Source organism: Agelaius tricolor, unplaced genomic scaffold, assembly GCF_023055355.1.
Source record: "Agelaius tricolor isolate 1412-34295 unplaced genomic scaffold, bAgeTri1.0.p SCAF_18, whole genome shotgun sequence".
NCBI lineage: Eukaryota > Metazoa > Chordata > Aves > Passeriformes > Icteridae > Agelaius > Agelaius tricolor.
In genome coordinates, this window is record NW_027269278.1 from 13,522,968 (window position 1) to 13,536,879 (window position 13,912).

At 42.8% G+C, this 13,912-nt stretch overlaps 1 protein-coding gene across 1 annotated transcript in view; it reads left to right on the forward strand.

Moving 5' to 3' along the window:
• The window catches only part of GALNT10 (polypeptide N-acetylgalactosaminyltransferase 10), an 81,985-nt gene that overhangs the window by 39,693 nt on the left and 28,380 nt on the right, over positions 1-13,912 (forward strand). The window contains exon 4 of the mRNA XM_071443416.1: positions 1,941-2,107. Coding sequence (XP_071299517.1) covers positions 1,941-2,107 — 167 coding nt within the window. The remainder of the gene's footprint in view (positions 1-1,940; positions 2,108-13,912) is intronic.

A 13,912-nucleotide genomic window follows, 5' to 3' on the forward strand; every position in this document is an offset into this window, starting at 1 on the left:
GCTGAGCTGGGTTTCCCATGGTGGGGATGTGCAGAGAAGGAATTCACAACTGCAAGGATCTGCTGTGCATTCTCTGTGCCCATTAAAAAAGATATGCATGAGATGGTATGGTTTGTGTTACTGGAGAGGGTGAGGAGGGCAGTTTAGAACAAAGTTAGGCTGAGACCTAGCCATGAAGTTACAAGTCCATAAAGAGGATTGCAGAAAGAGGGGAGCTGTGGTTTAGAGCTTCTTACGTGCAGTGAGGAGCACGAGGAGAAGGTGTGCTGGGGAAAAATGCATCATCTGCCTTGCCCTGAGCTTTGGGGCCACAGCTGGGCTTCCACCCAACAGCTGCCCTGGCTGGGGGAGGGCAAAGAAGCAGCTGATGGTTTGTGTGGGCTTTAATCCACCAAACAGTGTGTCTGCTTTCTGTTAATTGTGGGACTCAGGGAGATGGGCACAGCATGTACTGGATCTGCCTGGTGCACACATACAATTGTTTGTTTCAACAGTCATGTCTTCCCCTGATAACAGTTCCTTTAGGCTCCTCTAGGGTTTTTAATATTAAATACTAATTTTGCAGGTCTTGTAAAGCAATTGTAGATACAGTAGCTGGAGGGAAGCAATTTCTCTCCGTGCTTAATGGTTAAACTTAATAGCTAAAGTTTTCCACTTGTTAAAGTTAGAAAATGAGGATTCCAGTGTAAGAAGAGTTAGAAACAATTCAAGGGCTCTTGGTTCATATTGGAACAGAGCTGTAGCTAGTAGCTGTTGGAAGAAGGTTAGAGTGGCAATGCCAAGGGCTGGATGAAAGCAATCCCTGCAGCTTCAGTTTGCATCTTGCATCTGTGCATTGCAGCCGCAGCCTGCAGGCTCTTGGCAGCACCCCAGCACAATTCATTGCACCCAGAATAAGTTACTGTCCTCTCACACAGGCTCCAGAGTAACTTCCTGTAGGCACAGATGTATTGAGCTTGTATAACATAGGTACACCCTTCTCTGTGCCCTGGGAAAGGTACCAGGGAGAAGCTGCTGCTGCTGCTGCCAGAGTGGCTCTCGTTCCTGTCTGTCCTTGCGGGGGCCAGGGCAAGGAATTGCTGCCTGTGTGCCTGGGATGGTGCACAGTGACAGCCCCCAGGGCAGGGCACAGCCTGCACAGCAGCCTGGGGGCTGTGCAAGGGACATGGGGCAGCATGGCATCTCCCTGTGCTGCTCCTGGGCACAGGGCAGCTTGTCCTGCTGGCACTGTCACAGTACCACCTCCATTCACACGGCACACGCTGGTTGGTTCTGGACACAGGGGGCTCCAGGGATGGAATAGATTTTTGGCCCCTACTGAAGAGCTGCTGGGTGTTTTTTTAAGTACATTGGGTCACTGTGTGGCCTTAGAGGTTACCTGTTTAACCAGGTGTAAAGTCCACTTATGGCCACACCTGCAGGAAAGTAAACTCTGCACTTCATACTGCAGAATTTTATTAATGATGCTACCTTGAAACGAACCCTACAAGGCAAGAGTTTGTTACCCCTATTTCAAAATCAAGAAAATTGATGCACTCTGCATCATTCTGAGGAGTAAAGAAGTTTACTAAATTTACTTTACTAAGTTGCTTACTGGTAATTAATATGGAAGTGCTGGTGTGTTTTGGTGTGTCTGGTGTGTTCTGGCAGCACCTTTTGATTTGCTCTGTGTGTGTCCAGCTGCAAGAACAAGCTGTGCCTGGAGAAGCTGCCAAACACCAGGGTGATAATCCCATTCCACAAGAGTTTGTTACCCCTTTTTCAAAATCAAGAGAATTAATGCACTCTGCATCATTTTGAGGAGTAAAGAAGTTCACTAAATTTATTTTACCAAGTTGCTTGCTGGTAATTAATATGGAAGCGCTGTTGTGTTTTGGGTGTTTTTTGGTGTGTCTGGTGCGTTCTGGCAGCACCTTTTGACTTGCTCTGTGTGTGTCCAGCTGCAAGAACAAGCTGTACCTGGAGAAGCTGCCCAACACCAGTGTGATAATCCCATTCCACAACGAGGGCTGGTCCTCCCTGCTGCGGACGGTGCACAGCGTCCTGAACCGCTCCCCGCCCGAGCTGGTGGCAGAGATCGTGCTGGTGGATGACTTCAGTGACAGAGGTAGGGTGGTTTTCTGTGACATTCCCACCAGCCTTCCCTACCTGAGGGATCAGTGCACCTGTAAATGCGTGTGTAATGACCTGAGGGGTTTCACTTGCCAGCAGCAGAGCTCAGGGCAGTCTTGCTACCTTTGAAAGCAGAAAATTCGTGTTCCGTATTCAGGGTGTGCTGGTGTAGCTGCTGCTGGGATGGGTGTCCTGTGTTCTGGGCAGTATCAAAAGCCAGAGAAGCTGGTTTTAATATTCAGCTAAGGGCCTGTGTAGCCCTTAATGTAAAATGTTAAATGTTGACTCTTGAAATAACAAAAAAAAAGCCAAGAGGTGGGAAGGGGGGAATAGCTCACTCCTTACATTCTACTTTTTTTTTTTTTTCTTTCTTGATGCAGAACATGTAAAAGAATCCTTGATAAAAGGTTCCCATCTGGGACTGCCTATGATTTGGCTTGCCTTTCTCATGAATTTTGTGCTCCTGAAAAGTAAATGTGCAGCATCCAAACCTTTTCTCTCCCTTTCTGGGAACTTCCCTCAGTATTCTGTACTGCAGTGCCTGGAGCAGTCACTTTGGGTTGGGTTGAAGTGCTGTCTGCAGAGGTGTGGAGTCACTCACACATCACCACGAATGGAACAGCCACTTGTCATTGCAGCAGCAATGTGTGCCTGTGGTTGCTGAGATCTTTTTCTCTGAGCCATTTAAATGGTGCCTGATGCAAATTAAGCTGCACTTTGCCTTGTGTTTTGCACTCCTGCTGTGGTGGAAAAGGCAAGTGAAGGAGGAATCAATGCCCCTGTCATGTAGACATTGCATAGGGGGAGAAATCCCATGGGAAGTGCTGTGACTGGTGTTGAGGAGGGCACAGTGACTTTGAGGGGTTATGGTCAGATCTGGTAACTCTGTTTTCTCCTGTAAAGTTACTTTTTAGCTTTATGAGCTGCAGAGAGTTCAAGCCACAGATCAAGTGAGGCAAAAGAGCTTTCTGTACAGATCCTAAAGGATACATCTCCAAAAACCTTACACCTAGGAAGCTCCTAAATGAGCTTGGAAACAAGCTTTTGAATATTTAGTGTTCTGACCTATACTGCTTTCCAAATAGGCACTACCCAACTGCTGTAGTACTTGATCTGAAGTTCTTCTCTCATTAGTTTGCAAGCAAGGCATGCTGCATTGAACAAATCAATGTTACATGAAATAAGTATTTCTTAAGAGAATTTTCAGGCTAAGGTGAGGAGAAGCAAAACCCACCTTCTTGACAAGGTCTTTTTATTGCTCCTCAGTCTAGAAGCAAATTAGACAAGCTCATGCTGTAACCACGAGTGAATTGTACAAATGGGTTCTTTTCAGAGAAGTGGAAGTAATGAAATTTGGTTTCCTGTGGGTCTGTTTTCCTTGTTCTTCAGATGTGGCCTGAGCAGGTGAAAGAGAGCCCTCCTGGCTCCACCCCTGCTCCTCAGTCTGTACCTGTGCTGTTTGTCCAGCTCACTCTTCTCTGTCCCCCTGCCTCTGATAAGACAAAAACTCTTCTCCCTTGGTCATCCATCTTTCATACAAAGGTTGCAAGAAGTAGCTGGGATTCACTTGTGTGCAGCACCTATTTATAAATGGATATAAAAGACTCCAGGTGCTGGACAGGAGGCTAAATCAAGGGAAGAGAATAACACTCATGCAAAGAGAGTGTGTTAAGAAAAACTGGTGTGGGGTTTCTCTTTGGGGTGGATTTTTCTTGTTTTTTTTTTTTTAAACCAGTATTTTCCTGCTAGCAGAGTTGATTTCTGCACACTGGGACAATTGCTGGTTAGGTTAGAAACATCTTTCCTTCAGTGCTGTCAGTTTCTGCACTTTTCTTCCTTACCCACACTGGAGTTGGCTTGCACATCCCTCAGTGAGCTTAAACAGATCCTTAGGGCTCTTAAATCCTAATCACATGATCTTGACTTGAAAGGCTAAAGGTTACAAATTTCTGGTTGTAATTTATCCACTGTTTAACAAAACAAAAAAAAAAAAAAAAAAACAAAAAAAAAAAAAACAAATTAAAAAGTCCCCAAAACCTAAACAACAAACACCTGAACCCAGTAACTGGGAATTGATAAATTGATAGTTTAATGCATCAAATGCATGAAGGAGCAGAAGTTCCAGGAAAACTTTTACTTGTATCTTATTTGTTTGAAAAGAGCACATTTTTGGATTTGGACTGTTAGGCAACTGCTGTGGTTATCTGTTTCTTATGATTAAATTGGGCAGATAATAAGAACTCCATGTCCAAGCTCATGATCATCACAGCTGTGCCACAGAACTGGAGACAGTAAAAAGAATGAGAAGAAATTTCTTGATTTTTCTTTGCAAGTCATAAATGATTGGTCCTCTGCATTGTCTGCAAAGTATTCTGTATTGTCCTCAAGAATTCTGTGCTTCTGTTTGAAATAATAGCCCCCTAAATTTGCAGCAGCATCTTTTAAAGTTACAGAATCACTGTTGGATGTAGTGACAGTAGAGGCCATGGCTGAGATCAGAGGGGCACAGGAGGAACAGTAAATGTCATCTCCTTCCTTGAAGAGATCAGTAAATAGTCACCATAAACTCCAGTGAAAAGCCAAGAATGGAAAGGATAATCACTCAATAAAAATCTGTTATTAATTTTTTTTTATGGAGATGTTACTCTGACAGGATAAAACATTGGATATCTCTGCTGTATCTCCTGCTGGCCTTTCACTCGAGGGTTGTCTAAACAGACCTCCAGAACTTTAATAACTCTTTAAAGAATATTCTTCAATAGCTTGACCTTCCCTGGCAAGGAGATTCTCTCTGTCTCTCTCTGTCTCTCTCCTGCCAGCATTTCTGGTGTGCTGACCTGTGCTGGGGTTCAGTGTGCTGGGGTTTGCCAGCTGCTTTGGGTTCTGCTGTTTCACTGCTTTCTGGGAATGTTGGTGCTGATCCATCAGCCTCTTTCATCCCTTTGTCTCATACATGGAGATTCTTTGCTGCACATGAAGAAGAGAGGACTTTGGTAATAATGGAAATAGTAAGTGTGGAAACCTGGCTACTGTAAACAGTGTTTTTCCTGACAGATGTTATTTTCATATGTTTTTCATCTGCTTTTAAGCTTGAGTGTAAGGAATTTTTGGTGTGTCTATGAAGAGGGCTGAGAAGTTGGCTAACAGGAGAGTGAAGACAGATTTCTGGGTTGGTTGGTGGCTGCTGTGGTCTGCAGCAAACCTGAGGGGCAGCTGTGGCTGTGCATTATTGGAGCTCCTGGACAGATGAATCATCATCTGGAAGTGTCAGCAGCCATTTATTTCTTAATTTGTTTGAAAGAGACAACTCTGTGACCTTTAGCAATAAACATTTTTCATCCAAAAAATGCTGTCCCGATGACAGCAAATCTTAACAGGGAGCAGCAAAAGCTTTACAAGACATGTTTTTTAAATGTTTCCTTTGCTTTGTACTTGGAAAGTCAAAATGTGCTGGAACAACTTGCTGTCTGGAACGTTTTGGGGTTTCTTGTATGCCTGCAGTATAATGCAAGTGGTCCAAATCTAAAAAAAGGCGAGAGCTTTACCTCACCCAAATTCTCACCCAAATTCTGTGCAGGATCCTGTGTCAGGCAGAGTGCTGTGGGAAGGGCTGCCTGTCCATGGGTGTGGTGGCTCCATCCCCTTTGCCTCCAGCTGCAGTTATTGCCACCTCCAGCAGCTCCTTCTGACACTTAAATCTTCCTCTGTGGGGATTCCCTTGGTAGGTTGGGTTGATTTTAAAGGAGCTGCTTTCCATCATGTGCCATTGGTCACAGCAGAGTGAACATTGCAGGGTTGTTTTTTTACTTTTTCTACTGCTAGTCTCTGTTGTATGTGTAGCATTGCATTAAGAATGCTGTAATGCTTTTTTTTTTTTCCCCACAAACTTGATTGAGAGTGATGTAAGAACTTTCTCCCTAGTTCAGAACACTTGTAGGGATTTTCTGTGCAGAAGAAAATAGTTGAATATAGAGTATAATTGTATAATAAGTTGAATATATAGTATAATAGTATAATAAGTTGAATATAGAGTATAATAATTCAATATATTGAAGAGGGAGGCACCAATTCAGCAAAGTGTTGTTGGAGAATAAGAATGAACCTGGCCAGCACTGGCTGCTTCTTCCTGCATGGAGCAGAGAGCTGCCAGAGAGCCACAGGCTGACCTCCAGGGTTTGATGAACCTCAGCTCTTGCAGGGTGGTCCAAAATAATGCCTCCCCTTCTGGATAAGCAGAATCCTGAATGCAGCACATGTGTATTACCACTCTAGAATTCCTGATCATAAAAACTCCTAGCTGTGGCAGTCCTGTGTGGATTTGTGGCTTCACTTTTAATTTCTATAGCTATTCTTTCAGTCTGATAGGTTAAATTAAACCTTTTCATATGCTGGTTTGCAGGATACTAATTGCATCCCTCCAAGCCTGTTGTTACCAGAATGGCCCTAAGTAAACAAAAATGTTTTTTCCATGTATATCAGTTTTTTCCTGGGGACTGTCATGTGAAATTTGTTTGCTTTTTGAATATCTAATTACCATGCTGCTGAGTGGGAATTTGGTTGTATTCATAAAAATGGCAGGAGGAGAACTAACATGGAATTGCAGGTCAGTTTGTAGCACTGCAGGTTTTTCTGTCAGCTCTGATGGCATTTTGTTATTGACAGCTGGGAACAAGTCACAGGCAGGCAGTTCATGGTTCTTCAGGGTCTGCTTCAGTCCCTGGGCCTGCAGCAGAATTGCTGTGGTGAGAAATGGAGCTCTTCAGCTCTGGTGTCTGTCTTGTACTAAATGAGTTGTTGGTCTCCCCTAATTCTAGAGCTCGTGGACACCTCTGCTGTAAAAGCTGTCTCAGTGTCTGCATGAACAGATGTACAGCTGTCCTTGCCTCAGTAATGAATGGTCAGCCCTGAGCTGGGGGAGCAGGGGGGGATCCCTTTGCAGGATGTCTGTCAGAATGGGCTTTGCTTTTCACCTGGTGCATGTTTGGTGGCCCAGCACAGCAGTGGAACATCAGACACTGCTGCTGAAAGGCAGAAGGCAAACTCCTCTGCTTTGGAGGAGAGGTCTCTTACAGGTGCAGAATCACAAATAGCTGAGTTTGGAATGGAAATCTGGAGATCATCTAACCCAGCCCCTCTGCTCAGCTACAGCAGGTTTCTGCAGATCTTACTATTCACTCAAATGTTGAAAATCTCCAAGGATTGAGACTCCCTGCTGTCTCTGGGGAACCTGTTCTTCTGTTCAGTCACTCTGTCAGTGACCTAGTTTAAAAAAAAAGTAATTAAAAAATACCTTATGCTTAACCAGCATTTCCTGTGCTTCAGTTTGTGCCCAAGGACTCCCAGGTCCTTTCCTGCAGAGCTCCTATAACTTAGCTAGGAAACACCTGTAAAAGAATACCTCTAAAACAAACTAATTGTTTGCATTTATGTGCTTCTGGAGCAAGCTGATATCATGGATTTTTCAGCCTTTCCCCTAATGTCAGGCATGGTAGGATTTTTACCTTTTCACCCTTTGCAGCAATGGAAATTTAAAAATTATTCAAGACATTTGAAGCTTACTGTGTGCAGGAAGCTGTGACTTAATTGCTGAATGTCATTAAAAGAAGCATCTTGTGGTGTACTTGGGGCTGGCTGTGTGCTCAGAGGAAAGGCTACACACCACACAGGGTTTATCTTATTTTATGGCTGAGCTTGACAGAAATCAGTGATTGTGGCTAAGTGCTTGAATTTCCCATAAAACTCACGTTTCAGCATTCAATTATTTGCATATTGAGTGACAGCCTGTTCTTACTTGTTTTTAAGATTACTTTGGTAGAAATGACAGTGTTTCAGAACAAATGTTGTCCCTTGTTGAAGATGAGAACTGCAGCATCAGTCATCTCCAGAGCATGAGTTACATGCAAAGCACTCTGTTGGTGCAATAATCAAGCTGGATGTGGCAGCACTGAAAATACTGCAGTCTCCAAACATCAGGATTGTTCTGGAAGTGTTAACCCAGCTGGGCCCTGTGCCCAGGGTGTTGCATGTCTGTACAGTGGCAAGATGTGAAATCTGAGCATCCTTCTCAGAGCAGCCAGGCAAAATCTGCACCTGGCACTGGGAGGCAACAAATCCTTGAGCCCAAGTGTTGGAATGTGTTTGACCCAGTATGAAAATGACATTTGCAAAGTGAACCCTCTGGCCTTTACCTTAAACACAGCCTGGTTTAGGCTGTCCAGCAGGCTCTGTAAATACATCCTTGGCTGCAGGGGATTTCAAGGAGACAATTTTGTTCTGAGGAATGTGTATGGGAACTCATTTTCCCTTGGGTGGGCATTATGGAGATTTTGGATTTCAGCTTCATCTTCCAAGACTGCTCTGTTACCTTGAACCTCATCTTAATTTGTGAAAACTTTTTTTAGGAGTCTATTCTATTTATATGTTCAACCATTTAAATTTTGTTTTTTAATTCCTTCCCTATCAGAGGGGAGGCACAACCAAATCCTTCTTTTTGCCTTGACAGATAAATCCCTGTGACATTTTAAACCTCTCTTTATATTGCAGTACAGGTAATTCTGGAGGTATGGGATAATCTGAATGGAAAACCAAACGTGAGTGAGGGAACTTGGCTGAACCATGAGCAGCATGATTTGGTCTGGAGGGCAGAAGTCACTGAGTAATGCAGTGAGGAGAAGGCCAGGGGTGATTAATGTGTCCTTTGGTGCAGCAGCAGGTGTATAACAAATACAGCTCTGTTCCATTAACCACATCTGCCAGGCCTTAATTGAAAGAAATCATGTTCTGAGTATCTGAAATAGAAAAAGGTTTAATACTTGAATTCTTTTTGATCTTTAAATGGAACAGTAACAGATTTATGCAGCTAAAGAGATTATCTTTTCATCTTCAGGCACATGCACTGTAAAAGTAATTTTTTTTTTCTCTTAAATGCACTGGAGTGCATCTGGTTAGTACATCTCAGTATGGAGTGCCTGTGCTTAGGACAAAGTGATGACAGCCTTTCTTGCTGAATTATCAATATTTTCATCTTAAAGCTTCTTACCAGAAAGTATGGAGAAAAGAAGAAAAAGCCAAGCTCTTTTGGGCCAGCTGTGCTTTTCCACAACCTTTAAGTGTTGCTTTCAAGGTCTCATAAAAGTTGTGGTAAATATTGTCCCAAACAACTGATAGAAAGATTATTTTTGTAAATTAAGTCACAGAATAAAGAGGATTTTTTTTCCTTGTTAGAATTCATTGCAGATCTGTTTAAACTAATGAAAAATGTCTGTGAAGTAACAGACAGTGAGATAAATCTCCCTTTGGGTGAGTGGGAGAAGGTGGGTTCTTCTTGGGTGGAGAGATGTGAAATTTCTGCCCCAAGCTGCAGCATGGCTCCCAGGGAGTAGAGCAGAGCAGGGACATGAGTGTAGGAGTGAATTTGTGAACTCACCAGCAGTGAATTTGTGAACTCACCAGCATTCTTTTCCATAGTGAGCACCAAAGGGAGCAATAAAATAAAAACTGGTGCAGAGGTCCCATTTTTGTTTATGAGAAGAGAGTAATTTGTTATTCTCCATTTCTGGCAGTGTCTTGTGAGTGTGGGATACTTTAGATAACAGTGACAAAGTCTGCTTTGGATCAGTGAGATGTGGATGAAATTCAATTTTATGTTTTCCCTTCTTTGAGTATCCATTTTTAATGTGTGTTTAATGTCTGTACTCGTGTATTCCCTTCATAAAGGGATGTCTAAAACCTGCACTGTTCATTAGGCAATGGCTGGGGAGCATTAAAAGTTTATTCTCTGGTGTTTTAAGAAGTGTGAGGGCCTATTGTAGTTGTTTACTGCAGCTTTGTTTGTGACAGCCTAAATTAACCAGTTTACTTTTCATCATCCTGTATTTATTTCTCTAAGATCAGTTGCTGTGGCTGAAAGATTCTTCTAGAAAGGAAATGAGGTGGCTTTAAAAGGTCGAGTGTACTGTCACCTCTTCCTCAGCTAATTATTGTGTAGTGAAGGATGTCTGGCAGTCTAAAGTTTAAAAAAAAATAAATAATTGAGGAGCAGAGTTTCCATTACAGCTCATTAAGTAAATCTCAGTGCATTGCTTGCTACTAAGAAACCCTACACATGTAGCTTCTGTTAGAGGAGCTTTGCAGGAAAACAGCTTTAATTTCATTCTCCTCACCTTGAAGTACATGTCCTCATCTGCTAGGAGTCAAAAATCTAGATATCTGCCAGCTGCAGTGCAAATCAGCATTTTAATGCTTTACAGCTGCTTCTCTATAGAAGTTAATTAGAAATGTGATTCAAACACCCTCTGCCCATATATGATATCTATTACTGGTAATCATAGTTTCTGCTATTTAAACCTGCATTTGGAGTGGTATTAACAAAGCAGCTGTTCCACACAGGGACTCTGATAAAGGTGGAAACTTCCACTCTTCAAAAAGCATTTAGCTTCTTCAAAATTGGAAGCTAAACGCTGCTTCAAATGAGAAATAAAAGTGGATAAGCCAAACCACAGTCCTTTTCTGGTTTTAATTGCAGTTATATTTTCTTAGTAAAGAAATGGCACACAGTTCTGTGAGTGTAGCATCAGCTCCTGAGGAGCACTGCTGCCTGTTTGTTCCCCACATCAGGGATGCACTGATGGAGCACAGAAATTTAACTCTGCTGGGCAGGGGGAAGCCAAAGCTCCAGATTCAAAAGCAGGGACCTTCAGCTATCAGCCCTGCCCTGTCCTCTGTCATCCAGATAAAATTAATGTGTTACTTGAGAATGGTGTTGCCCACAAGATGGCTTAGTTTTGGTATCAGTACAGCTGGAACAGGCCTGGATTTGTGCTTCAGGATTTAATAGATTTATTGACCTTTCTAGCAGATGTCACTGACTTACTGTGATAGCTGCATTTCTTGTGAGTAAAGTAAACCAGAGTGTTGGGAACTGATGGTGAAGAGGTCTAAAAGAAGAATAAAGTGTGAGTTTGTAAATTATACTTCTGGCATGGCAGAGTTTGTTACTGCAAGTCATTTGAGTGTGTTCTCCCTGCAGCTGTATTGCTAATTTTTTCATTTGCCAAATACATTGTTTTCTGTTCTCTGACAGAACTACAGGACAGAACTCCTTCTGTTTTGTCATTCATGGTTATTAATGTTCAAACATCATTGTAGGGCTGAAGGATTATCAGTGAGTTTTCCAATATTCCAAGTTGGCTGCAACCCCAGAGCAAAAACTCTGTAGTTCTCTGCTAATTATTTTAGGTTTCATAGTTGTTCTTCCTCACTTAGGCACTTGAGATCAGAGCCTGTGGGACCCAAAGGGTGCATTCCTACCAAATCAAAGCCCCTTTCAAGTGAGTTACATCTCTAATGGACTGTTCTCTCACAAGGCAAAAGTCTGGAGCAGATTTCTCTGTCAATCCTTGTGCTGTTTCTGGAATATTTCCTTTTCTGATGATTTGCACAGAGCAAATACTTTCAGGCCAAGAAGTTCTTTGCCTCTATCAGCACTATTCATGTACAAAGCCAACCCTCTGAGGATTGGTTTGTTTTGGCATCTTCTTTTCTTTTCTTTTCTTTTTTTCCCCTGCAAAACTCAGTGACTTTTAAGGCTTTAATCTTGCAACTTTGATATGTTCCAAAATGTTTCAGTAGGAACTGTCTTAACACTTCATCTGCCTGCATCTCTTCAAATGATGGCAAGTTTTGCCTTGCTGTTGGTCATGGGCTTTAGGCTCCTGTCATCACACACTGTGCAGAACATCACTGGCAGCAGTGGCTGTGTCCTGGAACACTCCCTGGGCACAGAATTTTTGGAACAAAATTCTGAGATGCTTTTGCACCCCTCCTTGTCTCTCCAAAAGCAGTTGATGGTGTAGGTTCAAAGCAATTAAAGATTTTGAGAGTGCAGGAATTCCTTTGGTTAAACAACTGGTCAGACAAAGCTACTGATGTGGCCTTAAGATGAGTGCAGAGATTGCTTGGGTTGAAGGCAGGAATTTGGGACATTAATGCCCTTCCTTGCCAGTCACCATGGCTACATCAAACTTGAGCTGAATATTAAGTGTACTGCAAGGAATTCTCCCCTGTTTTGCAGCTACAAAGGCTGTGTAGGCCAAACCCTGCATCTCTCCAGTGTGTGTGTGCCAGCACAGCAGCTCTGAGGTTAAAAGCAATCAACAGGAAATCACTGAGAGTCACAAAATACCCTCTTTAGATGAAATGTAGTCAACAGAAGAGGAAAAAACCTAAGTGGGTGCTTTAATCTTGATACATATTTAATGAAATGGGAAGGGAGAAGAGTAAACTAATGAGAATGACTTGACTGTTTCCCCTGGGAGAGGTGGTTCTGGCAGAGGGGGAAAAACTGATCTTGTAGGTTAGCCAGGAGGTCAGTGTGCAGGAATTAAGAGGTGATGCACACACCACAGGGTGGCTGCACTGCTCCCAAGGAACAGGAGGTTTACACCTTTACAGCCTGAGGGAAAGATAAGTACATGGGTTTTTCTGGATTCCCTCAGAAAGCAGCACTTGGAACAGACTCCTTAACAAATTAAACTTTCCTGAGAGATTGAGAGGTTGTGCTGTCACTGAGATGATTGCTCCCTGTGTGTTTCCCTGCTTGAAATTACATCCTACTAAACTTTCCTTGGGGTCTGGGTGTGTTTATATACTGATGCCAGTAAGTGTGAATTTCCCCATTTTAAAATGACACCTTTGTCTCTGCATTCAGTGCTGGTATCTCCTGAAGGATTCCTGAGCAGGGTTGGGATGTCTGCTGTGCAGGGTGGAGGAAGCACTGACAGAGTTCCCTTTGCAAACTGAAGGGTGAATCGATGGCACGGGCAGCACAGCAGAAGTTTGTGAACCTGAGTTTATCACAGCCCAGGCTCACACCTGGTGGTCTTTTCCCCACTAACTCACAGTCTGGCTTATTTCTTGGCCACCATTCTTCCACTTCTGTTCACTTTATTGAACCTGAAACAGAAGCTTGGTTTGAAACCGTTTAGAAAGAGAACAAAACCAGTAAGGTTTTCAGCAAACCCTTTTAATCTTTGTTAAAGTCCAAACCATGCTATATTATCATGTGGAGTGATATTCAGCTATTGTCTCATGCACAGAAACCCCTTTCCCCTCAGTTTCTGTTTTTAAAGTTGTGCTGAGACCCAGCACTGATGCAGAATGGGCAGTGGAAACTGGACCCCCTCCCCTTTTGGAGTCCACCCCAGAACTGTAATCAGTGAAGCAACAAATATTAATTCTCTCCCTTCTCAAGCCTTTTCCTCTTTGTAAGAAGATTCAGCTTGGAAAGCTGTGATCAGCCTAATCAGTTTTCTATTACTGAGACTGGTGCTCATAGTACAATTTGTTAAATCAATTTATTATCCTCCCAACCAACTTCAGTGATCAGAGCGTGAAAACATTGAAAGAAAATTAAAACTAGTGGAAGTGCTGCCTGTTTGGATAACAGCACATTTTGCTGTTTCAAAGGATTACTCATCTGCATCAAAACAGGGAGAGAAGTTAATTCCAATGATTTAAAATCTTCTATTTCAGGGAGGCCTGGCTTGCACATTATGATGGATTCAGGAAGAAGTATAATTCGTTCTTAAATTGTTAAACAGCACGTTGGGGCCAAGTAGCCAAGTAAAAATGAATGGATTCATTTGTAATCTTCAACAAGCATGTCTGTGTGTGGGAGGGTGGGGATGGCAGGCTGGGGTAACCTGTAAACAAATGCCAGATGCATGCTGGCACTCCAGGCTTTGCTGTTGGAAAGCAGCCAAAATAACCTGCAGAGAAGGGAAATGGCCCTTTTCTGCCT